Genomic DNA, 26,451 nt, shown 5'->3' on the forward strand with positions numbered 1-26,451 from the left:
CTCCAGCCCCAGGAATTTTAAATCTAAACATAACAACTGATCTCTGAAGTATGGAAAGAGAAGTCAAAGGGAGCTGGATTGTATTTTGTTATGTGTTAATTTATGCTCTGTTAAAACTTGTATATACTTACATGTCCCACGTGTCAAGAACACAGTTTCCATTTATTCCCCATGTGTTACTTTGAGCCCCTTGTAATTCCTGCCAATGTGATTGTAGAAGCCCTGCTTCAGTTCCTCAGATTATGAGTGGCTCTGCTTGGTCTCATTCCCTGATAGTCTATTCTTAAGATAGATTTTAAGTTGCCATCTTTAATTACTCATCAGATTGAACAGTTTCCTATCATAATATGTTAACTTGTGCCTTTTTCTCTCTTTAGTTTGTAGTCTTTCATCTGGAAAATTTGGGACATTACTTAGTGGCTCATGGGATACCACTGCTAAAGTCTGGCTAAATGACAAATGCATGATGACCTTACAGGTACAGTCATTCTTTGTGCATCTTTCTGGTCATGATCCCATGTAACAATAGTAAAATGCTTTTGAAAATGGCAGTGATAAGTCTGAATTGAAAATCATTTGCTTAGTGGTTCCAGTGTGCTGCTGGCAGCGCTCACCTGTGTTGCAATCTTGAACTAAGAGGGTTAAATATGATGATTTTGTAGGCACTAATAATACCCAATTTACTTGCAGGGTCATACAGCTGCAGTATGGGCTGTAAAAATCTTACCTGAACAAGGCTTAATGTTAACTGGATCAGCAGACAAAACTATTAAACTATGGAAAGCTGGTAGATGTGAGAGAACTTTTTCAGGTAAGATCAGTGTAAGCAACTTTCCTAATCTCATTTCTTTGTATTTGCTCATTGCTTTAGGATGGTGGAGTTACTCTTAGCACTCAGGGAACCATTTGGTTCAGGGAATTAAACCCTAGGCTTTTCACATGCAGGGCGTGAACTCTCACCCTGTGAGCTATCTTTCTAGCCCTAATTACTGTTGTCATTGGAGGAAAGTTGAAAAATAATTTCTGGGTAAAAATGGAAAATTGTGGGGATAAATATTTTGTATATTATGAAATGATTTAGAGTCTTGCTCTTCTAGCCTTTTTCTCCCTTAAACTTGTATCTCTTTGCGTGCTTATTTCCATTCTGGAGAAGTCAGTGTTCTCTTTCGAATATGTACTTCTCCCTTTCTCTCCCTTCACATCTTTCTAAATAAGTTTTGTAAAAACTTTACCACTTCACAACACAAAAATATAAAATAATTCAGAGAAGATAACATATGTAAAATGCCGTTTTTGGTGATAAAAGTATCACAAAATCTTGCACTGTAGCACTATCGTCCCATTGTTCATTGATTTGCTTGAGTGGGCACCAGTAACGTCTCATTGTGAGACTTGTTACTGTTTTTGGTATATAGAATACGCCATGGGTAGCTTGCCAGGCTCTGCCCTTTGGGCGGGTTATTCTTGGTAGCTTGCTGGGCTCTCCGAGAGGGACAGAGGAATCGAACCCAGGTCGGCTGCATGCAAGGCAAATGCCCTACCCGCTGTGCTATCACTCCAGTCCACATAAATCTAAATTTTCTAATTTTGCTACCAGTTTTCTATAGAAAAAAACTTATCTGTAATTCAAAATTCAGTTTTACTACCCACTGTTGTTTAATCATTTTAGTGATCAAATAAGTCACTTTGTTGACTTTTTTTTTTTTTTTTAATGCAGGACATGAAGACTGTGTAAGGGGCTTGGCAATTTTGAGTGAAACAGAATTTCTTTCCTGTGCAAATGATGCTAGTATTAGAAGGTGGCAGATCACTGGCGAATGTCTTGAAGTATATTATGGACATACAAATTATATTTATAGCATATCTGTCTTTCCAAATTGTAAAGGTAAGACTACCCTCTGTTACATTAATTCAGGTTTGATGGTTTAGCTGTAAAACTTTCTTGGGAATGTCTGAAAAGATTTCGTGTAACTTATTAGTGAAGAGTATGTAAGATATGCAATAAATACTTTATTTTGTTTATTTAAACTCATTTTTCCTGTACTCATTAATTTTAGATTTTGTGACAACAGCAGAAGACAGATCTCTGAGAATCTGGAAACATGGAGAATGTACTCAAACAATTCGACTTCCTGCTCAGTCTATATGGTGCTGCTGTGTGCTGGACAATGGTGATATCGTGGTTGGTGCAAGGTATTTATATTCCAGTCCAGCATTTGATAATGTATTTAGGCCTTTGGTAGCTTTTAAGAGATAATAGAGATAAATTATCTCTAATAGTTATAAATTATCTCAGCTGATAAATTGTTAATAAAACAATAATAGTTATAACAGCTTTTTCACTAATGATACATACGTGCAGCTGATACATTTGGAAGATTAGTGTGGAGAACATTTCTGAGAAGTGAGAATTGAAATTTGAGCAAAAGAAAATGGAAATTTTTATAAAGTTGTGAATGAGAGTGAAAATGATGTATATGAAAGATGAAGCCTTCCATATTTTTATTAATAAGCAGATAAAAAAATCTTTAAAAAAAGATGAAGGAAAATGGTGGAGCATTGATATTGGGGAATAGTAGGTAGTAGTTAAGGTAGGGATTAATTATGCTAAGCATTGTTTATATTTAGTATTTGGGGCTTAAAAGTTGCAGCTCTTCAAAAAGTGAGAGGACTAAATAAGAACTTGCAGATTAATTCATATGTAGTTTTTAATAACTGGTGACAGTTATAGTAGTTGAGATATGAAATAAGGACTGATGGCTCTGGATACTATCTAATGAGACAGGATACTGTCAGGGTCAAGAGGATAGATCGAAGAGATTCACTTCTAATTTTAGTTTTGCTCCTTATCACTGTATTATTGTCATCACTGTCATCCTGTTGATCATCAATTTGCTTGAGTGGGCCCAGTAATGTCTCCATTCATCCTAGCCCTGAGATTTTAGCAGCCTCTCTTTACTCGTTATTTCCAACGGTGCCGCATTAGCGGCTCTTCAGGGTCAGGGGAGTGAGACCCATCTTTGTTACTGTATTTGGCATATGAATACGCCACTGGAAGCTTGCCAGGCTCTCCCCTGTGCTGGCAGTAAACTCTCAGTAGCTTGTCAGGTTCTCCAACCAAGCTCCTTTGCTCATAGGCATATTTATATTGAAAAATTTTCCTACTGAAAGAGTAAAATTGCTGTTAACGAACTAAGGAAGACATCATTCTGTAGATTGGGTAGGGATAGTTCAGCTGAGTATAGCTAACTTATTCCCCAGTCCCAGAATTTAGAATTAAATAATCATGGAATGAAGTAATTTTCTGAGAATAAAGGTTGAAGACTGCCAGCTAGTCCAAACCCGTCTCATCACCCCCGACACTCCCTTTTTGTGTGTGAGAGGGTAGTTTTTGGATCACAGCCAGTCATGCTCCAGGACTATCCCTGGCCCTGTGTTAGAGGACTATATGTGGTGCTGGGGATTGAATTGTAATACACTTTGTGCTCTCTCTCTGGCCCTCACTTGTTTTAGTTGCTTTTTTTTTTTAACAAAATAATTGTTTTTATTGCTAGTAAATGGCATAGTGAAGTTTCATGTTTTCTTAATGAATATTGTCTGCTATTTTTTAAGTGTTTTAGTGGATAATTTAGGCTCTTCTGAGTAAGCCAGCTACTGTTTTTCTTTATGCCATGAAATCTGTGGAACTGTTTAAAAAAGTGTACACTTGGGCCAGGGGAGATAGTGCAGCACTTACCTTGCATATGGCCAGCCTGGGTTTGATCACCTGCATCCCCTGCAAGGAGTAAACCCTGAGCACAGAGCCAAAATTAAGCTCCGCACACAGCCAGGTGTGCACCCAGCGCTTCCCCCACCCCCCGAAAATAACAATATACAATTTACCTTTGGATTTTTAAGGTGTTAATTATTTTAATTGGAATTGAATATTGTAAAATATATATATATATATTTTTCCTGCCCTTTGCTACCAACTTTTCCCTGTAAAACTTCTATTTTCACTAGATTAGTATAGTGCTATACTTGGCAAAAAAGCAGTCAGATATGATAATGTTCCTATAGTGTGTTCCTATAGTGTTCCTATAGTCCCTTATAATTTTTTTTTTAACCTTTCAGTGATGGTATTATTAGAGTGTTTACAGAATCAGAGGATCGAATTGCAAGTGCTGAGGAAATCAAGGCTTTTGAAAAAGAACTCTCTCAGGCAACCATTGATTCCAAAACTGGTGACTTAGGGGACATTAATGCTGAACAGCTTCCTGGGAGGGAACATCTAAATGAACCTGGTAAATATTTTCTTATCTGTGATTGTCAGAAAAAGTTATATATTTGTGTTTTGGAATTATTAGTGAGGCTTTAAAGAATGGTTGTTTTACTAGTAATTGTTATTTGTATTTCCATGTATTGATTTTTGAGAACATTCACTGTCGTGCACAATTATTATGAAAAATCATGATTTTGCTTCTATTTTAGACTTTATACTAAGCTCACCATAAAAATGAATCTTTGTTTTATTCTTCAAATCTCCCAGCATTCAGCACAAGTGTACTAGGTGCTTAGAAGACACTAAGTTTTCAGTAGTTTTTGATTGAACAGAGCAAAAAAAAAAAAGTAGAATAATCAAAGAATTATAGTCATTTGTTTAAAATCAGAGGATGGGGTGGGGAGTATGGCTCCGGTGATAGAATATAATAGGCCTCACAGATTCAAGGCCATGCTTGGGATTGCATAAACCTCACAATTAAAAAAAATAGTAATAATACCAGGTGGTGGCCATTGTCACCAATGAAATCTTGCATTTGATTGGTTGTTTCCAGAGCTTGTTTGGGGATCTCTGAGAATTCTTAGGTCTTTCTGTGACATCCTAAGAATCAAAATTTTTATAATGCCAAATATGCATTATTTATCTTTTGACGTAAAACTTGTACATTATATCTTTTGCTGTTTTTTTGTTGTTCTATTTTATTTTGGTGTTATTTTGTGCTTTTGGTATTTTTTTTTTAATTTTTTATTGAGTCACCATGTGGAAAGTTACAAAGTTTTCAGATTTAAATCTCAGTTATACAATGCTCGAATACCCATCCCTTCACCAGTGCTCATATTCCACCACCAAGAATCCCAGTATAGCTCCACCCCGCCCCCTCACACCCCAAACCCCCCCACGCCCTTTTTTTGGTTTTTATATTTATTTATTTATTTTTTGAGCCACACCTGGTGGCACTCAGGTTTGCTCCTGGCTCTGCACTCACTCCTGGTGGTGGTCATGGTACCATGTAGGATGTCAGGGATAAAGCCTGGGTAGGCCACATGCAAGACAAATACTACCCTCTGTACTACCACTCCAGCCCTTGGCTTTGTGTTAACATTTGTACTTCAGAGGTTAGAATCAGTGCTCAGTAATAGAGCACTTGTTTGTATGAGACCCTGGGTTTAACAACCATGACACCAGCAAAAGTAATTTTTCTAATAAATACATATTACTAAGTACCTATTGCATGTCAAGCATTGTTCTAAACTCTAAGAATACAGTAGGTTAAACAGGACAAAAGTCTGTTTTAACAAATTTAAGTTTCGGGGTTGGAGTGATACTACAGTGAGCAGGGCACTCAGTACAGGACAGACCCAGGTTCTATCACCAAGCATCCCTTATATTATCCCTGCCCCACCAGGAGTGATTAATCCCTGAGCACAGAGCCAGGAATTAACAAAACAAATTCAAACTTTACAGTACATAAATAGTTAAAACGAGTGAGCATGCTAATTTGTCACATGATAAGAACTATGGGAGAATTAAAGGGTTATGGCTGTTTTAAAAGCTTAAATGCAATAGTTGAAAATGTGTCTGGAAATCAGCTACTTCTGCCTCTTAAGACCTTGCTGAAATGCAATACTCAAGTTCTTATGGACGTAATGGAGCAATATTTGTGTGACGGGTATTATACGTAACAAAAATAGCCAGTGCAAACTCCCTGGCTGAAGGGGATGATGGGATAAGGAGAGGGAAAGTGGGAGATGAGGTCAGAGAGGATGAAGGGAACATCCAGTATTTGCCCTTGTAGGCTGTAACTAATTGAGATGGAGGACAAATTAGAGTTTCCTTAAACTTTGCAATAGGTTTCTGTGTATAGAATGCACAAGGACCATTGAATCAGTCTGACTGGTCCATGGTGGCTTGTATTGATTGGTAGATTGTGATGGAAATGGATAGATCATTTGGTTTTCTATTCATACTTTAAAGATAAAACTGATCATATGGGATGCTGGGGATTGAACTTGGGTGGGCCACATGCAAGGCAAACGCCTTACCTGCTGTACTATTGCTCTTGCTCTGTCTAGTAGAGTTTTAATATAAAATTCTCAGTTTAATGAAATTTTCTTTTAAGACAAAAGACATGTAGTCCCATTGTATAAATCTTAACGTTATTTTTTTTCTAGCTATTTCTGAATTTTACTCCTACCATTCTTTGAGTCTTGAATTTTTATTTTAAGGTTCTAGAGAAGGTCAGACTCGTCTAATCAGAGATGGAGACAGAGTTGAAGCCTATCAGTGGAGTGTTAGTGAAGGAAGGTGGATAAAAATCGGTGACGTTGTTGGTTCATCAGGCGCTAATCAACAAACATCTGGAAAAGTCTTATATGAAGGAAAAGTATGTTGCCTTTTATTTTTCTCTTCATCTTTATCATTAAATATATCTCTAAAATATGTAGTACCAGCTTTGAGTGGGAGGGACACAGGAACCGCCTTGAAGATCTTGTGGTGGGAGACATTTTCTGTTACCTTAAAGAAGGTAGATTTCCAAGGACGGCTTTTATTTATTTATTTATTTATTATCATTAAATAATAATAACTAAATTATTATTTATGTGTGTTTTATGGAAAGCAGGCGGTAAGGCAGCTGAATTTGGGAATCTCTGTTTTAAAATGTTAAAGGCTTTCTTTCCTTTCCCCTTTTTCTGCATGATTCATTTGTGTGAAGGATTTTCTTCTTTCCTAATTGTATGAAAGTTTCTGCACAGAGGGAGAGCTGCATTTGCTAGACATCCTAGTCATTTTTTGTCTAGGTGTTACTGTGGATAAGCTACTCCCAACCATTGGGGGTAGGACTTTCTGTGGCATCTTTAGTCTAATACTTAAATGATCATATTGAACTTGACAGCGCATGAAGGGTGTTGATGACCCCAACATTTTTAAGTTACTGGGGCATGGTAACTTATAGTTGAAAATGTGTCTCTGGAAATCAGCTACTACTGACTAATATTATTGACCTGAAATCAGCCACTGCAAATTTTTCTTTTGCCTTGGAATTAAGATTCCTCAATACCACATACAGTGAAATAAGAATTTTGCAACAAGTGCAGATAGTTGCTAATATTGTCATTATATGCTAAGTAGAATGTAGTATTGCAGTATGGACAAGAATGAGAGAGTTTAATTGTTAATGACCATATGACATCTGTGTATGTATGCCATGAAAATATATGAACAGATAAGTTGGTAATCATTTATCTCCTTTTTATATTCCTCTTAAGGAATTTGATTATGTTTTCTCAATTGATGTTAATGAAGGTGGACCGTCTTATAAATTGCCTTATAACATCAGTGATGACCCCTGGTTAACAGCATACAACTTCTTACAGAAGAATGATTTGAATCCTATGTTTTTGGATCAAGTGGCTAAATTTATTATTGATAACACAAAGGGTCAAATGTTGGGACTTGGGAATACCAGTTTTTCAGATCCATTTACAGGTAAGTTGGGATTTATTTTGTTTTCCATAAATGTTGGTATTTCTTCCCTTTTCTGATGCATTTTAACACTCACTAGAATTAGACGCTTGTGTAAATACCAAGAGTTACAGCACGTTTTTACTTTTCAAGAGTGTTTTGTAAGCGAGGCTGAGGAGGGCTGTGGGCCTGTCCTGGCAGTGCTCACCCTACTGGGCAAGGTTTCAACGTGAGCACCGAAGAATGAGGTCTGACTCCGTTTCTGCAGGGCCCGGGGTTACTCGGTCTACTCTGACAGTTTTATTGTGGGGATGTAATTGGGTCAGCTGTATGCAAGGAATGCAACTGGATCTCTGTTCTACTTCTTCAGCCCCTACTCCCCCTCACCCCACAATTTTCATTTAGGCGCTGTTGCCACATTTCAGTCAGTCACTGTCATCCTGTTGCTCATTGATTTGCTCAAGCAGGCACCAGTAATTTCTCCATTGTGGGCTGGAGCAATAGTGCAGCGGGTAGGGCGCTTGCTTTGGACGAAGCCGACCCGGGTTTGATTCCTCTGTCCCTCTCGGAGAGCTTGGCAAGCTGCCAAAAGTATCCCACCCACTTGGCAGAACCTGGCAAGCTACCCGTGGCATATTCGATATGCCAAAGACAGTAACAAGAAGTCTCACAGTGCTACATTTCATTTTATTTATTTATTTACTTCAAAGAGATAGCTCAGAAGCTGAGTGAGTGCTTTACCAGTTACCAGCACCACGTGATTTTCTGGTTTTCTGAATAGTGCTGGGGGTGACCCCTAAGCTCTGCCAGGTGTGGCCCTAAGTCAGAGGGGGTAGGGCATTTATATGACTCGGGGGGTGAAGTGCATCTCAGTAGAATGAATGCTTTGCATTAATAATATGCTGGGTTTCATCTCTGCTACCCAAATGGGGGTCTGTTTTGGCATGATTATTAAATAGAAGTAGTTTTCACATGAGGCTAATTTGTGTAGAAAATCTAGCACTGAACCTGTTGGTTGTTTTTAGCTTCTATTTAGAGTCTAAAATGTTATAAGTAGGATTATATTCCCATACCAGTTCATAAATTATAATCCTAGTAGAATTTTTCTGTTTTGTGTTCTGAGAACTGAAGACAAGGTACAGGAGAAGTAAAATGCTTCCTCTTAGGTATAGGTACAATTTGAAATTTACACTTTGTTGCTAATGTTTTCCTGTTGTCATTATACCCATATCCTCTTTACCTTTTTTTGTTTTGTTTTGTTTTGTTTTTTCTTTTTTGGATCACACCTGGCGATGCTCAGGGGTTACACTTTGCACTCAGGAATTACTCCTGGCGGTGCTGGGGGACCATATGGGATGCTGGGAATCGAACCCAGGTCGGCCACGTGCAAGGCAAACGCCCTACCCGCTGTGCTATCGCTCCAGCCCCCTCTTTCCCTCTTAAGTTTTTATATAGGTCTGCCTTTTTCCTCTTTGAAATACTTTATGTTCTCAAATTACTTTTTTCTCCTAGTTCATAATTCTGTTGCTCATTCACATTTGTTGCTCATTCACATCTTAAAACTGATCTCACCTGTAGGCTGACTTAGAATCTTAGAGACTGAGTTAGTACTGCACTGTCACTGTGTCACTGTCATCCTGTTGCTCATCGATTCGCTCAAGTGGGCACCAGTAACGTCTCATTGTGAGACTTGTTACTGTTTTTGGCATATCGAATACGCCACGGGGAGCTTGCCAGGCTCTGCCATGTGGGCGAGATACTCTCAGTAGCTTGCCAGGCTCTCCAGGTAGGACGGAGGAATCAAACCCGGGTCAACCATGTGCAAGGCAAATGCCCTATCCACTGTGCTATTGCTCCAGCCCCATAACTGTAATGTTTAATAGGGGCTGGAGAGATACCACAGTGGATAGAGCATTTGCTTCCCTTCCATATGGTCAGCCCAGGTTCCATCTGTGGCACCCCATATGGTCCAGGGCCTGGCCAGGTTGATCCCTGGGCACAGAGACAGGAGGAAACCCTTAGCATCACTGGGTGGGTGGCCCCCAAACCAAACATAAAATGCTTAATGGGTTATTATAAAATGATTAAAGTAAGATTCGGGAGTGAGAATGGGCAGTGCCTAGTGATGCTGGGGGTCAAACTGGGGCCAACCATCTGCCAGGCAAGAATCTGGACCTCTGTATACTCTTTCTAGTCTGAAAGTGAGACTTTCAGATGCCCCCCCCCTCAAGTCCAGGTGAAATTTTAGAGTGCTTCATCATCTCGAAAGCTTGCTAAAAGTACAGATTTGGGAGCATTACATAGAGATGATGATCTAGTGAGGTACTAGGAAATTACAGTGTTCCATGGGGAGGCTCCATCCCGCCCCAGCAAAAATGTGCTGCACGGGAGGCCCGGGGGAGGCCATCCAGTGAGTCTCGGCCAAGTGGGCCAGGGGCCAATGCCAAACCCAAGGAGGTGGCACTGCTCAGGCTCTGCAGTGCTGGGGATTACCGGCATCATCCAGCATGTCTGGGGTCTCCAGGGCCGCTCCCAGCAATGCTCGGGGTCCCTGTGAACCCAAGTCATACACATGCCCGGCATGCACTTGAATCATGGTATTTTCTTTCGACCACTCAAGAAACTCCATTTTAAAATTTTGTTTTTGAACTTATAGAAAAGTTGCCACCCCCCTCTGTCAACTTCAGTTGGCCCACATTCAACTGTGAACATTTTGCCACTTAATCTCTCTCCCACGCCCTGCTCTTCCCCCATACCCCAAAACATGCATTATGCCCTTATTTTCCTGGGGAGTTGAGGAAAAAAAGCTGTTAATTCTCCTTTGCCGCCAAATATTTTTGCAAGTCTTCCACTTATCACCTCCACGATGCAGTTACTACACTGAGGAAGTTTAACATGAACGGGAGCATTTATCTAATACACAGTTAGCATTTCTGCACTATAAATAATGTAAGTCCACCATTAGGGGTATTTTAGAGAAAAAAGAGCATGTATAGGTAGGAGAGGTGGTTCAGAGCACTGGAGAACAGCTGGTTCAGTCATGTAGGTATGGCTCAGTCCCTCCTTCATAGCAAAAAGCATAAACATAGATTACATATAGTATCATGTAAGCTGTTTTTTAGGGCAGACATCTGATAATAAATCAGTTAGCTTGGGAAATATGGCAACTGTTTGACTTTTTTTATTTTGCTCTTTGAAATATAAGCATTTTTGCATCTATCCTTTTACGGCAGCCTCTGATTGTTTTCCTAAAGGTTCTAACAAAACATATTCACACACATCACACTTTTGTAAATGTATATGTAGAAATCCTTTTCCTTTGTGGCATTCCCATTTATAATTCTGTTCTCCAGTACTTTGTAAGCTTTGGTGGATGCAAGCAATCTTACTCCCCGCTGGATCCAAAATACTGAATGTTATGTTTGACACATGAATTAATGAATATAAGGGATCTATAAAAGATTATCATTTAATGCCTGTAGTTTTATTGCAACAATGACAGTGGGAATTCTAGTGGGTTTGAATAGGAATAAGTGTTGATTTTGTGTGTATATTTCATAGGTCAGAGACCACGTATAAAAATGTTTTTGTTGTTGAATTACTAATTATCGTAATGTGTAAGTGCAGGAGCTAAGTCATAGCTGTATCAACATTAAGATGGAACTGAGATACCCACTGAAATCTTAGATTCTCACTAGTCCTTTGAACTAAATGATTTCCAGTCTATTAGTCTATCATGTGGTCTTGCTCTTCTCTTTTTCTCAAAACTTAGATTTTCCTGCGCGGCCGCGCGACCTTATTTATCTTCACAGTAGGTCTGAATCTAGTGGGGTACTCCTAACAACAATAGTGAGGTTTGTGTTGAAATATTGAATGTAACCAAAGTAAACAGAACGTAAAATGAAATTTATCAGTTACAAGGTAGGGGGTGGGGGGACGGGATGGGAGGTGTACTGTGTGGGTGTTTTGTTTTTTTTTTGGTGGTGGTATATGGGCACTGGTGAAGGGATAGTTGTTTCAGCATTGTATAACTGAGACCTAAGCCTGAAAGCATTGTAATCTTCCACACGGTGATTCAATAAAATAAACTTTTTATTAAAAAAAAAACCAAAAAACTTAGATTTTCCTTATGAGAGCTTTTAGCCATTTGTGAAATTCAAATACTCGGCCTATATCAGCTTTTCCTCTGTGTGCACAGGTGGTGGTCGGTATGTTCCAGGCTCTTCCTCTGGATCGTCTAACACAGTGCCTACAGGAGCAGACCCTTTCACAGGTGGGATGCAGTTTTGATTCAATACAGTTCTGCGATAACTTCATAGCATTTGTATGGTTTTACATTTTGAAATGTAATTCATAACCGATAATTGCCTATTATCTGTATTGACGGATCTCCTTTTAACTTCTCCTTTGTTTTTTTTGTTTTTGTTTTTACCTTTTCCTGGGGGATTTTGTAGCTTTCCTCATGACTTTAAATATTAATAGAGCACATCGTTTTCTGCATTGGTACTTCTTGCAGAGCAGAGTAGTTAAAGGCATAGGTGTTAGAGTCAGACAGACTTGGTACAAACTCTGGCTCTACCATTTACTTGCTATGAGAAGTCAGCAAGTTGCTTAACCTGTCTGAGCCTATTTTTTTTATCTGTGAAATTAGATAATAGGGGAACCCATCAGCCAAGACACAGCATGAGTGCTCTCACTGGCGAGCTGCTTCACGAACAGAGGATCCATGTTGAGTCCCTGATACTGGATGCAGCAGTGCAATCAAGAAGTCTGCCCAGGCATATTTGCCTTAGCATGGAAGGAGGCAGTCCACACAGCTATCCAGGACTAGTCTTCCTAATCTAACTTATTAGTGGCCTCCATGAAGCCCTGGAACTGTTGGTGTATCTCCTCAAAGTGACTTTAATTACCAAGGTATGCATGCCTCGGCATCACCACTACTGGAAAAAAATTGTCAGACTTGGACTTCAGTGCAGCCGAAGAATTCTTTATTTTCAGAATAGCTTTGGGTATAATTTATGATGCTGTGGCTGGATCTTCAGCCAGCAATCCTGAACAATATGCCCAAGTTGGGAAGAGATTCATACATTTATGGAACCTGTTAAATTTCCAGATTGCTCCTAAAGTGACAATGTGCAGTTTTGTCTCAGCCATAGATTTAATTGGCACACAGCCTTGGGTCAGTTGCTCTCCGTGAACTTCTTTTCTCCTTGAATGAATTGAGAGCTCAGATGAAAATAGCTTCACCCTGTGCGTTGGCTACCAGTGTCTTACAATAACCAACTGAAGCTAAGTGTTGTGATGGTACAGTGGCTGTGAAGCAAGTTTTGGAGGACAGTGCAGTTTGGACGGATAGTGAGGATCAGAAGAGTAGATAGAGGACGGCTTTCTCGACCAGCATATTCAGGCACAGTGATGCTCTGAAACTTAGAACAACAGAGATCCCGACTCTCATTGGCAGAAATCTCTTTTGACCAGAAAGAACATACCAACCTTCAAACAATACCAACAAAATCAAGAATACTCCTGGGCCTCCATAATAGGAGCATGTCTCGTGGTTGCACAGTGTCAGTAAATCTGAAGATGTAGTGATTATGTAGATAGGGCAAGGTAGCATACTACATTTCTAAGGGAAATTAAAATTATTAGAATATCTAAACCACACTGTTAAAAAATAGGTAGCAATAGTATATTGAGTCATTATGAATTATATGGTATGGTATATGTTAAATGTTTAGCAAAGGCTGGAATATATAAGCAGTCACTATATGATAGCGACTATTGATGTTGCTTCCCCAATTTTACCAGTAATATGGGGGCCAAAAAATTTTCCCATCTGAATTACAGCTTAAGTAATTGTCTTAATTCTTTTTTTTCTTTTCCTTATTTATATGATTCTCAAATGTCTAATCTGAATGCGTATTTTAAATACTTATCATCAGGTCTTACCCACAGGGATTATGCACACACATTTGTGAGGACATCAGAAATATTGATACATTGGTCTATCAGTAAGAGATTTTGATGAAATGATAGTGAGTGTGGTTTGCTGTTAAGTAGTTTATAAAGTTTCCTGAGTTTCCGAAGTGAAGCCAATTGGAAAATCACTAGGCTGTTATGATATGGGCAGGTTCTAGAAATCTGTTTGTTGACCAGATGATTTATTCCAGAAGTCACAGAATATTTGGGAAAATGTTGTGCATCACTACCTTTCAATGCCTTTTATTGCCTTACTCTTCTAAAACAATGTGAATAATAATGTTTCTCATAGTTAAATGAATATATGAATATGAGATGAATTTTGCATGCCAGTTGTCGTATAGAAAAATCTTGACAAATCCACTTAGTGTTTTTTAAAATTATTTTAACTAACCTTACTTACATCTGTGTTTGTTTTTTCTCCTTGAGTCACACCAGCAATACGAACTCCTAGCTCTTAAACCCAGAGGGGCTAAACTTTATGTTCATGATTTTGAAAAGTAGCTTGTTTTCTTTTTTCCCCACAAAGGGTAATCGAGACTGTGAATATGTCCTACTTCTCCCAACACTTGTTTTTAAATTTCTTTTCCCTGTCTAATGAGACAGCCACAAGTTTATCTCTAACAGGAGACTAGGCTACTGTCATAACATCCCAAACTGTTTCCTTTTCTCACTTGTCTCACAGTTCTTTTTGCCAACATTCCTATGTCCTTATTTCAGTAGCGTAGTGTTTCATTTTTATTATTCTCTTTACTTTCTTACTAATCCACTAATGGCTTTGTAATTTATTAAACTTTGTATTTATAATGTATGAGACCTCTAATGTTCATTTTGTCATTTCAGAATTACTTTTTCTGACTATTGTTTTTGGGTATTATACATTGTCGGGTACCCTTCAGAGCATTTCTCTGGATTAAATGTACAATTTCCTCTGTGTATAAAATGCCATAGTTTGACTAATATTAAAATAACGTATTCTGTGTACAGCATGAGCAATTTGAACTTTGTCATACAGTTACCTTTGTTTACTATTGTAGTATTGTTGTATTTTAGGTAGTGGTCGTTACGTGCCAGGTTCTGCAAGTATGGGAGCTACCATGCCTGGAGTTGATCCCTTTACAGGTACATATTTTTGTTTCTTTTTTTTTCTTCTTCTTTTAAAAATGTATTGAAGGGCCACAGTGATATGATAGTACAACAGGTGGACATTTGCCTTGCATGTAGCTGACCTGAGTTTGATCCTCAGTACTACACCAGGTGTAAGCCCTGAGCACAGAGCCTGGAGAAGCTCTGAGTACTGACAAGTGTGGCCCCAAAACAAACAAACAAAACAATTTATTGAAACTTTCACAGAATGAAAGACTGTGAAATTAGCTTCTTTCTTGGTTCAGAACTTTCTATGTCAAGTAAATCAAGACCAAAACTTACCTTAATCTGGCTTCTCAAGTTTTCTCAGAATTTTATTATTGTTACATACCTGGGGAATTCTTTTTTTCTTTTTTGTAATTGTATTGAGATACACAGTTACAGAGTTGTTCATTATTGGGTTTCAGTCATGTAATGTTCCAATGCCTGTCTTTTCACCAGTGTATATTTCCCACTACCAGTGTTCTCAGTTTCCCCCCGCCACCCCCACCTGCCTTTATGGTAGGCATATTTTTCTTCTTCTTTTATTCTCTCTCTCTCTCTCTCTCTCTCTCTCTCTCTCTCTCTCTCTCTCTCTCTCTCTCTCTCTCTCCCCCCCCCCTCTCTCTCCCTCTCTCCCTTTGTCTCTGTCTCCCCCCACCTCGATCCCTTCACCCCTCCCCTTGGGCATTATGGTTTTGCAATGCAGATACTGAAAAGTTATCATGTATATCCCTTTACCTACTTTCAACACTTATTTCTTGTCCAGAGTGATCATTTCTAACGATGAATGTCATAACAGTCCCTTCTCAGTCCTAACTGCCCTTTGCCTGGTACTTTGGAACCATAGAGAAAGCACATACCTTTGCAAGCAGAAGGCCCAGATTTGATTCCCAGCACTGTATGTCCCTTGTGGTAAGCTGAGACAATAGTGCCTGTGCCTAGGTAACACTTGAGCACCAGACATTGTGGCCCAGGAGCAAAACACACAAAAAATACTTTGGTGGCCTGGAATGATGTTCAGTGGTAGAACATTTGCCTTTTGTATGAGGTAGTGTTTAAATAGTGTAAATAGGGAAAATGTGGCCCTGGGAGATGAGTCAGTGGTTTTAGGCCACGAGTTAGTTCAAACTTCCATAACGCTTGCCCACACCGAAGCAATCCTCTTTGGAAGCCTTCTTGGGAGAGGACACAGAAGATGGCTCAGTGGCTTAAAGAACTGTCCAGGGTAAGCTTGAGTCAGGTTATCTTATGCCCCTTGCCACAGGAGCCAGTGAAATCCTGATAGGCCCAAGTCCTGGGAAACCATGATAAGGGAGTTGGAAGGAAGTAAAAAATGTATCAAAAACTAAGAGCCTAGATCTTTGAGAAATATATAACTTGAAAGGATTTGCTAAAATGCTATAGAAAATGGCTTTTGAGACAATGACAATGCATACTTGAAGTAAGCAAAACAAAAGAATAAAATAGTTCATTATGTCTTAAAGAAGATGAGAATGGAAAGTTTCCTAACTTTTATTTTCTTTTTAAAATTATTATAATTTAGATTTAGTGTTAAATTTATGGAAGAATTTAGAGATTAGAAATTGATGGGGCAAAGAGGTAGCATAGCAAGTAAGGCACTTGCCTTGCACAAGGTCAACCCGGCTTCAATACCCAAGCATACCAGGAGTATATATAGAGCTAGAAGTAAACCCTGAGCACAGCCAGTGTGGCCCAAAAGCAAACAATCAAAACTATTAAAAGACATTGATTTGTATCTAAATTTAAATTTTCAAACCTGTTTATGAGAAAAAATACAGTAAATAATAGAATCTTGTGCACAATTATTTTCTTTAATTTCTCATGTTGATTGTTATTTTATTGGGTGAACAGAATAATTATATATCAATAATTATGAAAAGCTAAGCAATTAAATGATTTTCATCATTTTCTCTTCTGAAAATAGGAAATAGTGCCTATCGATCAGCTACATCTAAAACAGTGAATATTTATTTCCCCAAAAAGGAGGCTGTCAGTTTTGATCAGGCAAACCCTACACAAATATTAGGTAAGTGTATTTTAATAATTTATTATAGATGTTATTTCAGGAGTTTTCATGCTGAAGACATACTGTGGTATAATAAGGGGCTGTCCCCAAGCTCTAATAAGTGTGGCCTCCAAGCCTTCATAATAATTATCTTCCTGGCTTATTCACTGTTTCACTGTAATACTGTCATCCCGTAGGTCATCGATTTGCTTGAGTAGGCGCCAGTAAGTCTCCATTAGTTATAGCCGTGAGATTTTAGCAGCCTCTTTTTACTCGTTCTTCCCAGCAGTGCCATATTGGAGGCTCTTTCAGGTTAAGGGGAATGATACCCATCATTGTTACTGTATTTGGCATTTCGAATAGGCCATGGAGAGCTTACCAGGCTCTGCTCTGCAGGCAGGATGCTCTCGGTATCTTGCCAGGTTCTCTGGGAGGGAGAACTAGGATTCTGGGAGTGTTGTTTTATAGTCTGTGTATCTTGGCCGTTGATGGGATTACACAGCTGTGGGGGGGTGGGTGTGAGGGTTTTGTAGGTATGGCTGCCAAGCTACTGGAAAATGGGGGGTTCTGGTGGAGGAGGCCCAGTCCTGATCCAAGCAGGCTTGGAGATCTCAGCTCCAGATCCCGCACACCTGCGTTCCTCTTCCAGTTCCTTTATGTGTGAGGCTCATCTGAACATGTGGAGAGGGGCCTTGAGCATGGCTGTGGCTGGGTTCCAGAGGTCTTTGGCTGCTGGGGTTCTGCTCGGGGCAGGGAGGGAAACTCAACCCACCCTCTCCAAGCGGCCCTGGTGAGACAGCCAGGAACATGGGCAAGAGACTCTGCCTGAATGCCTCGTAATAATTAATAATAAGCCAGGAAGATAGAGGATAAGGCATTTGCTTTACATATACATGGACACAGTTTAGTCTCTGGCACTACAAGTGTTCCCCTGAGCACTGCCACAGATAATCCTTGAGCACCGCCAGGAATGGCCAGTCCCCACCTCCAAAAAGCTTAAGTTAAAAATTAAAGAACCTTCAGATAATAACAGACTAAATTAGCCATTAGAAATGAAACTGATGGGGTCTGAGATATAGTACAGCAGGAAGGACACTTCCCTTCCATGGATGACCCACGCTTGATCCCTGGCATCCCATGTGGTCCCCAAACATTGCCAGGAGTGATTCCTGAGTGCCGAGCTAGCAGTAACCTCTGAGCATTGCCAAGTATGGGCTAAGAACAAAAGGACCAAAAAATAAAACTGATTGCTTAGTGGGTTGAGCACGTGATTCATGTGAAGGCCCAGGTTCTAGGCCTAGCACCGCATGGTCCCCTGAGTTCCTTGAGCAGCAACCCTAACATGGAGATGAGTAGTTGAGGGTACTGCTTGGTGTGACAGCTGAATGAGTGGATGAAACTACTGTAGACCATGGATATAACCGGCAAGAGAGCCCTTGCCTTGCATGTGTGAGACTCAAGGTTTAACCTTCAAAATCACCACCGCCACTTAAAAAGGACCTTCTCAGTCGGCTTTTATTAACTTGTTTATTCAAAACAAAATAGGTGTTTCTAGAGTAAAAGCTCCACTAGCCCCAGAAATTTAGTTGAAATAAAGATAATATTCATACCAAAATATGTGATTTCCTTAAAAATTGGTGGTAATCTTTGTAGTAATTTGTAATCATTAGTGTGCTATATTTTATAAATAATACACACTCACACTTTATTTTTCAAGCCTCTTTGCATTTATCTCTCTTTTTAATAAAAATTCTGGGGCCACACTTGACATTGCTCAGGGCTTCCTTTCGGCTCTGCTCAGGGGTCACTCCTGGTGGTGCTCAGGCCAGCTTATTGGGTACCAGGGATCAAACCCAGTTTGGCTGTGTGCAAGGCAAGCACCCTGGTCACTGTACTATTTCTCCAGCCCCACTCTTTGCATTTGTTTGAATTTTTCTTTATTTAGTTTTGAGGCCACACAAAGTAGAACTCAGTTTCTGCTCCCTATACAGTGTTCCAGGGTCATACCTGGCAGTACTTGGTTGGGACCATGATGTTTGGGGTTTTCTGAGGAGGACAAAGCACCATATTCAGGGCTTACTCTTGGCTCTGTACGTAGGGATCACTCCTGGTGGGCTCAGGCCATATGGAGTGCCAGAGATCGAACCCAGATTGGCTGTGCACAAGACAGATGCCCTACTCACTGTACTACTGCTCTGGTCTCAGGATCATGCAGTGTTAGAGATCAGACCTGGGTCTCCTGCATGCATGCATGTTCAGCCCATTGGGATCTCTCTCCAGTCCTTTGAAACCTGAAATCTTAATATACAATAAGATCTTTTGTACCAAAGAATATTGAGGAAATTTTCTGTTAAGATTATTCAAAAAACACAAATTCTGAAAAAAAATTTTTTTCTCCCAAACTTTTAAAAACTCTTGATCTTTTATTCTTTGAAGTAAGTATTTTGGGGAAATGTCACTGAGGAAAAGGATGTCCATATTGAAGGTACATGTGAAAAAGGTGAAGGAAATTGTCGTATGAAATGGAAATATGGTAAATAGGTATTCCACTAAGTGTTTTTTTAGATAATTTGATATCAAATGTACACATAAGGAATCAAATTATATACTACATAAAGACATTTGACTGATTATTTCATCGATAGTCAGAAAGTTGGCATACGTTGACTGAAAGCTCTTAAAATTATACAAACTTTAATCACTGGAAAAATAGGGGTTAAGATATGTGTGGATGTATATGACATGATTTTGTTTGAAAACCTTTTACAATATTTGTAGTTATAGTGCAGTTCTTTATGGGATGTAGAGGTGGCTCAGATAGCTAGAGTATGTACTTTGCATCCAAGGGCCTCAGATTTGACCCCAGGCTCTGCCAGGTTTATCCCTGGAAAACCCCAGGGACTGAGCCATGCTGCAAGCAGTGCCAATCACAAGGCCCTGACATTAGTGACTCTGCGTAGGCCCTCTGGAAATACTACTGAGTCTTGTCTTTATGATCTTCCCCATGGTCCATATTGATTATTTTACATAAAATGTTAGTTTTTTATGTATAATCTTTACCTAATTGCATACAGTAAGAGAATTTTGAAAGTTTTGGTTTGGGGTTCTAGGTAAACTGAAGGAACTTAATGGAACTGCACCAGAAGAAAAGAAGTTAACTGAGGATGACTTGATTCTTCTTGAAAAAATACTGTCTCTAATATGTGATAGTTCTTCAGAAAAACCCACGACCCAGCAACTGCAGATTTTGTGGAAAGCTATTAACTGGCCTGAAGGTATATTAATAGTTTTTCTGTCTCAGTAAAGGGCTGGAGAGAGAGTACAGGCGTTACAACCCTTGACTAGCACAGTGCCAACCCTGGCTCAATCCTTGCACGCTGTGGATCTCCTGCACTGCCAGGAGTGGCTCCTAAACATGGTCAGCTGTGGCTCAAAAAATAAAAAAATAAGATGTTGAGAAAAAGTAGAAAGCACACTTTCACATTTCTAAATTACTGGAGTTTCTAGATTGAATAAAATTTTGACTGAGTCATATTTCCCATTGTAAAAAACTTGACAAAAAGAAATCTCTACCACTGTAATCCATGGTATTATTTGGTTATATGTTGTAAGAGAACCCGAAGGTAATTAATATAGCCATACAGGTACCATTTTGTATATTTTCAGGGCATTTGTCAACAAGCTATCCAACAAATTCTTTGTGATCATTTAATTCTAGGATACCAACATTTGCTAACAGCTTTTTGCCTTTTTTCCCCAGCAGTCCTTGGGGGCATTAGTGTTAATACCTGGTGATAATCTGGTACATGCAATGTCGGAGATTCTGTGGATACTTATGGATCCACACATACTTTCCACCCCTTAATGCCAACTCCCTGCCTCCCCGCACCTTTTTTTTTTTTCATTCACTTAAATATTAAATTTTCATATACTTACCTTGTTGGGAGATACCATTATCACGAAGGTGGTTTTCTCAGGACATATCTTGTTCATTGCACTCCTGATGTGCTGACTCATGCAATTTCCCCAAATGTGGGAAATTCAGCTGCATAATTTGTAGTAATGGATTTGACTGATCACTTCATTTGTTCTTCTGTTTCTCATTCCTACCTGCTATGATTAGATTTTGGTTCAGTGGTATTTTTGGTTTATTTTCTTCTTTGGTTTATGAGGCATATCTCTTACAGTTGATGCCACTGTATTTCTTGATATACAGGTTGCATGTATTTTATTGATGTTAAGATTAACTAATAGATTCATCCAGGTGGTGTCTACTTAGTTCTCATAAACCACTTTTTTTTTCTTAATTTTTTATAGTCAATCACCATGAGGTACAGTTACAGACTTTCGTGCTTGCATTTCAGTCATACAGTGTCATAAACCACTTTTTAAGTCTTTGTGTTGAAAATTTTTTGTTCCTTGGAGTGGGTGGTTTTGGTGCCACATGCAGTGATTTGTTGTGTGAAGTGACCATCCATGTGGCACCTGGGATCAGACTAGGGCTGGTCATGTGCAAAGGCAAGTACTTGAACCTCTCATAGGGGATTATGGACCATATGGGATTGGTTCGTGATTTTTAACATCTGAAATGGTAGTGTGTTCATTTTGTATCAAGAAAGTACAATCCTTCGTGCTAGTAGTGCAGCAGGTAGGGCATTTGCCTTGCTTATGACTGCCCATATTCCATCCCTGTATCTCATGGTTCCCCGAGCACCTCCAGGAATAATTCCTGAATGCAGAGCCAGGAGTAACCCCTGAGCACTGCTGAGTGTGACCTCAAAACAAAAACAAAAAGTCTTTTTAGATTGAGTAATTGTCATAGGAATTTTCTGAATTTTCATAAGTGTTAATGAACTTTTTTTCCTAACAGATATTGTCTTTCCTGCACTTGACATTCTTCGGTTGTCAATTAAGCATCCCAGTGTGAATGACAACTTCTGCAATGAAAAGGAAGGGGCTCAGTTCAGCAGTCACCTTATCAATCTTCTGAACCCAAAAGGAAAGCCAGCAAACCAGCTGCTTGCTCTCAGGACTTTTTGCAATTGTTTTGTTGGCCAGGCAGGACAAAAGCTCATGATGTCCCAGAGGGAATCACTAATGTCCCACGCAATAGAACTGAAATCAGGGAGCAATAAGAACATTCACATTGCTCTTGCTACATTGGCCCTGAACTATTCTGTTTGTTTTCATAACGACCATAACATTGAAGGGAAAGCTCAGTGCTTATCTGTAATTAGCACAATCCTGGAAGTTGTACAAGACCTCGAAGCCACTTTTAGACTTCTTGTGGCTCTTGGGACACTTATCAGTGATGATACAAATGCTGTACAATTAGCCAAATCTTTAGGCGTTGATTCGCAAATAAAAAAATATGCCTCAGTATCAGAACCAGCTAAAGTAAGTGAATGCTGTAGACTTATCCTAAATTTGCTGTAACATTGGGGAAGAGGGCTGAGATTTTAAATTGATTAGTGTTTTTTTCCTCACATTTTACATAACTGATGATATGATGAAAATAAAAATGCTGTGGATTAAGAAAAGTTTCAGATCTTGTAAGGGGGAGGGTGAAACAAAGGAATAATAAAATTTTTGCACTGATGACTGTGAGATTTTCCTGTGTAATGTGGGTAGGTTTTTAAGACCTTGTAAACAAATTAAGAATGAACTATAATCAACAATCTTAGTGGCATAATACCTTAGCTGCACAGGAGCAGGCACAAGGGCTTTTATTTATGCAATATAGTTTCTCTTGTGCCCTAAACTGTTAACTTACTGGTTATCTCTACTTTTTGTTCTATGCATTTTCATTCCTGATTTCCTTCAACAGTACAGACTCAGTTCAAAGTCTTATTTTATGATGACGCCTTTACAAAAAATTTATGATTTTTGTTATATAGTATTTCGTATATAATTTATATTACATATAAATAATTTTGTAAATAGAAAATGTATTTGATAGATCATTTTTAGATGAAGCAAAAGGAAATGACTTCAGCTGTGTTAGGTTGTGTATCAATTCAGATTGACTTCAAGTTAACTGTACGTCGATATATGACTCAGTTTATTATACTTCATTCTTAGAAGTAATGTTAATGTTCATTAGTCTTAATTTTTTGTTTATTTTTTGGTCATTTTTATTCTTAAAGGGGGTTTAGAATGTGTTGCACTTATTAGGCAGTTGTGCAAGAAAACATCTATCAAACAAAGCCATTTGCATGTCCAGAGCCTTTCATGTGAAATTAGTATTTTGGAGCCCCTAACATGGTCCAGGCACTGTGATTATCATTTTGATGTTAAATTGTCAAAACCCCTTAAGTGAAGAGTGGTATCAGTATTTATGAAAGTAAGGATAATGAAATGAATCGTGGTAGGAGGGGAAAGAAAAGTACAGGCATGCTATATTTTCAAGAAAAGGAAATCACAGAATTGTATCTGACAACTAACATAATGGTTGGGAAAAACAACCATTAAATCCAGAAAAAATTTTGAACTCTCAAAGCAAGTAGGTAAAGTACAAGAGGATTTGTACTTTACTATATATTAAATTGTGACTTTCTGGTGTGTAGCCAAACTTGAAATACTCTGTGGTCTCAGTAGGACCCTTTAGTGTTATTTTTATTTTTTTGAATTGGGATTTAGGTTGTCAAGACAATTTTAAATGGCAAAAATAAGAGGTTGATTCAGGGGCCGGAGAGAGTACAGTGGGTAAGGCTCTTGCCTTGCATGTGATCGACCCAGGTTGGATCCCTGGCACCCCATATACACGCCCCCCCCATCCCCGTCAGAAGTAAGCCCTGAGCATCACTAGTTGTGACCCCAAAACAGTTGATCCTGGTCCTTCTGGTTCCACTGCTATACAGTGCTTTTGTGGTATATACAAAGTCTAGCATGTGATTACAAGTACAAGCAATTTTGGTAGGATTTTGAAAATATTAGATATCTTTGAGCTGTAAATCTTGGTTAAGAATCTTGAGTTTACTCTTTAAGGGATTGGGCTGAAAAGATAGTTCAAAGAGCATAGAACTTGAATTGCATACAGGAGGTCTGGGTTCTATCCCTGTCACAGCATTGTCTACTTAGCACTATCAGGAGCAACACCTGATAGTGTGTGTTCCAAAATAAATGTTTTTTTTTTAAATGTACTGGGTTGTAAATTGTAAAACATTTACTTCCAGAATGTGAGTTGTTTGTAAAAACATTTTTGTATCACTTCATGTTTTATAGTGAACTATTGCAGTCTGCAGTTTAGCTAAAGGAATATACTAAAAATAAGAGCATTGAAAGACGGCTTACTGATATTTAATTTTTTTTTAATTTTATGTGGTTTTCTTTGTTTTCTTCTGATTGTAAAAATGAATACATTTGCTGGACAAGACATACACAAAAAGAATTAAAATTGCCTGTAATTCCACCATTCTTAATGTGAGAGAACCATTCTTAATGTCTTGTGGCATATCAGTAGATATGTACCAATAGATGTTTAAGCTTTTTTTTTTTTATTTTTCAATAGCATGAGGGTTGATTTTTTTTTTTTTTAAATTTGGGGGAGGATTGGGAACTACACACTGATGGCAGTTATGAGGAACCATGTGTGGTGCCAGGGATCAAACCAGCTCAACCATATATAAGGCAAGTGCTTACCTACTGTGTTATCTCTCCAGCCTAATTGCCTAAAATTTTAATAAACATGATATACTGATTTTCTATTATCTAGTATTGCTTCCCATTTTCACCTAGTAAATAATGTTGTGGTAAATCTTTTTTTTTTTTCCAGACCCCCTTCCCCCACCAACCCCCTACCAAATGGTAAATTTTAAGTGTTTTACTAGTTTTTTTGGTTACATGTTATATATGGTTAACAGTTCTTAAACACATCTTAGACTTAATATGTGTTACCAAATCCACTCCAGGGATAAAAGTCTTGCGTTAATATCATTTTGAAGTTGCCTGAAAAAGAACTATGCAGTTTTGTCTCTATTTCATAAGTATTAACCTATTACATTCTTTTTCATGAGCATGGTTGATTACTTTTTCCCTGTATCTAGCCAAATATATAAGTAAAGAATAAGGCATAAAACCTTTATCTAGGAGACATGAGCAATAGTACAGCTGTAGGGTGTTTGCCTTTCACACAGCCAGCCCCAGTTCAATCCCTGGCTTCCCATATGGTCCCCTGAGGACTGCCAGGAGTAATTCCTAAGTATAGAGCCAGGAGTAACCCCTGAGCATTGCTTGGTGTGATCCAAAAAGTCAATAGAAATAATAACCACCTTTACCTCTCTTTCAAATGATAGAATAGAAAACCAAAACTCTTGAGATACAATTTCCTTAGCAGCGATAACTATTTGAGGTCATTTTGTGAAGAAATGACAAAATGTCTAGAGGATCAACTAAAATATCTCATCCTTCCTAGACATTTTGTTTCTTATGTCACATCTGGCAGTGCTCAAAGCTTACTTCTGACACTGCATTCAGGGATCACTCCTGGCAGGGCTCAGGGGACCATACTGGATGTTAGGAATTGGTCAGCCGCATGCAAAGCAAGCACCCTACCCACTATCCTACCTCTCTGGCCCCACTTCCTAGACATCTTGAGATAGGTTACCCAGTTGAAATTAAGAAATGTTATCCAATCCACTGATTTATTTTCTTCCTAATTTCTCATGTATTTTTCTACAGAAAAGGAACCAGCATCTTTAAGTGTTTCTTAAAGACTCACTTTCTTGTTCTTAATTGCTTTTTTCTCCTTAGGTCCTTTGTGGCAGAAGGAAGGGAGATCTTGGGGTGAGAAGGGGGGGTCTCCCTAATGATGACTTCATCTTCATGACAATTTTCCAAAGGTCCCATCTTAATGTCACATTTGGGAGTAAATTTTAATGTATTAATTTGTGGGGGCAATATAGTCTAACTTCTTAAAGTGTGTGTCATGGCCATTTTTAGTATCACAACAAAAATTTGTTTTAAAATACATTTCTATATGTTTTATCAATAAATGGTTTATTACCTATTCTGTATCCTCAGGATCAGATACATTTTTTTTCCTTGGGGGGCTGGAGAGATAATATATGCATTCAGGCACTTGTCTTACATGTGACTGACTTTGGTTTGACCCCTGGCACCACATATGATCCTCTGAACACTGCAAGGAATGATTTCTGAGCAGAGTCAGAGTCTGGAGTAAGCACCGAGCACTGGTGGGCATGGCTCAAAGGCAGATTTCTTGGATGAAAATAGATCAAAAGTGAAAAATGTTTAACTAGCTCTGGCCTATAGCTTGCTTGGTCTAAGTTTATACAGTTAAAACTTTGCCATATTTATATATTTTGTTTTGAAATAAGATAATTTTTAAATTTAGGTCACTGTATTACAGGATTACAAAGTTATTCATTATCAAGTTTCAGGTATTGAGTGTTCCAACACCAATCCATTCACCAGTGTCCTGCCTCTCACAGGCACTTTTTCTCTCCACCACTGTCCTAATGTTCCCTTCCCTAATCTATCTTTCCATGTCCAATCCAGCGGCATGCTTCCTTCTGAAGAACAGTTCTATTCTTCATTTCTATTGCCTTTTGGACTTTGTTATTCCCTTATGAAA

The 26,451-nt window shown here is 38.7% G+C and overlaps 1 protein-coding gene and 1 non-coding gene across 2 annotated transcripts in view; both read left to right on the forward strand.

The window, feature by feature from the left end:
• PLAA (phospholipase A2 activating protein) overlaps positions 1–24,270 on the forward strand; it is a 35,274-nt gene extending 11,004 nt beyond the window's left edge. The window contains exons 3-14 of the mRNA XM_055131069.1: positions 378–478; positions 691–811; positions 1,718–1,885; positions 2,058–2,193; positions 4,114–4,283; positions 6,487–6,644; positions 7,528–7,747; positions 11,922–11,996; positions 14,756–14,824; positions 16,776–16,877; positions 19,967–20,131; positions 21,727–24,270. Of these exons, the coding sequence (XP_054987044.1) occupies positions 378–478; positions 691–811; positions 1,718–1,885; positions 2,058–2,193; positions 4,114–4,283; positions 6,487–6,644; positions 7,528–7,747; positions 11,922–11,996; positions 14,756–14,824; positions 16,776–16,877; positions 19,967–20,131; positions 21,727–22,292 (2,051 nt within the window). The 3' untranslated portion in view covers positions 22,293–24,270. The remainder of the gene's footprint in view (positions 1–377; positions 479–690; positions 812–1,717; positions 1,886–2,057; positions 2,194–4,113; positions 4,284–6,486; positions 6,645–7,527; positions 7,748–11,921; positions 11,997–14,755; positions 14,825–16,775; positions 16,878–19,966; positions 20,132–21,726) is intronic.
• Positions 20,785–20,944, forward strand: LOC129401084 (U1 spliceosomal RNA). Its single transcript, XR_008628099.1, has one exon. It is a non-coding gene; the product is annotated as a U1 spliceosomal RNA (small nuclear RNA).
• Positions 24,271–26,451: the final 2,181 nt, after the last annotated feature.

Source organism: Sorex araneus, chromosome 1, assembly GCF_027595985.1.
Source record: "Sorex araneus isolate mSorAra2 chromosome 1, mSorAra2.pri, whole genome shotgun sequence".
In the NCBI taxonomy this organism is placed as follows: Eukaryota; Metazoa; Chordata; class Mammalia; order Eulipotyphla; family Soricidae; genus Sorex; species Sorex araneus.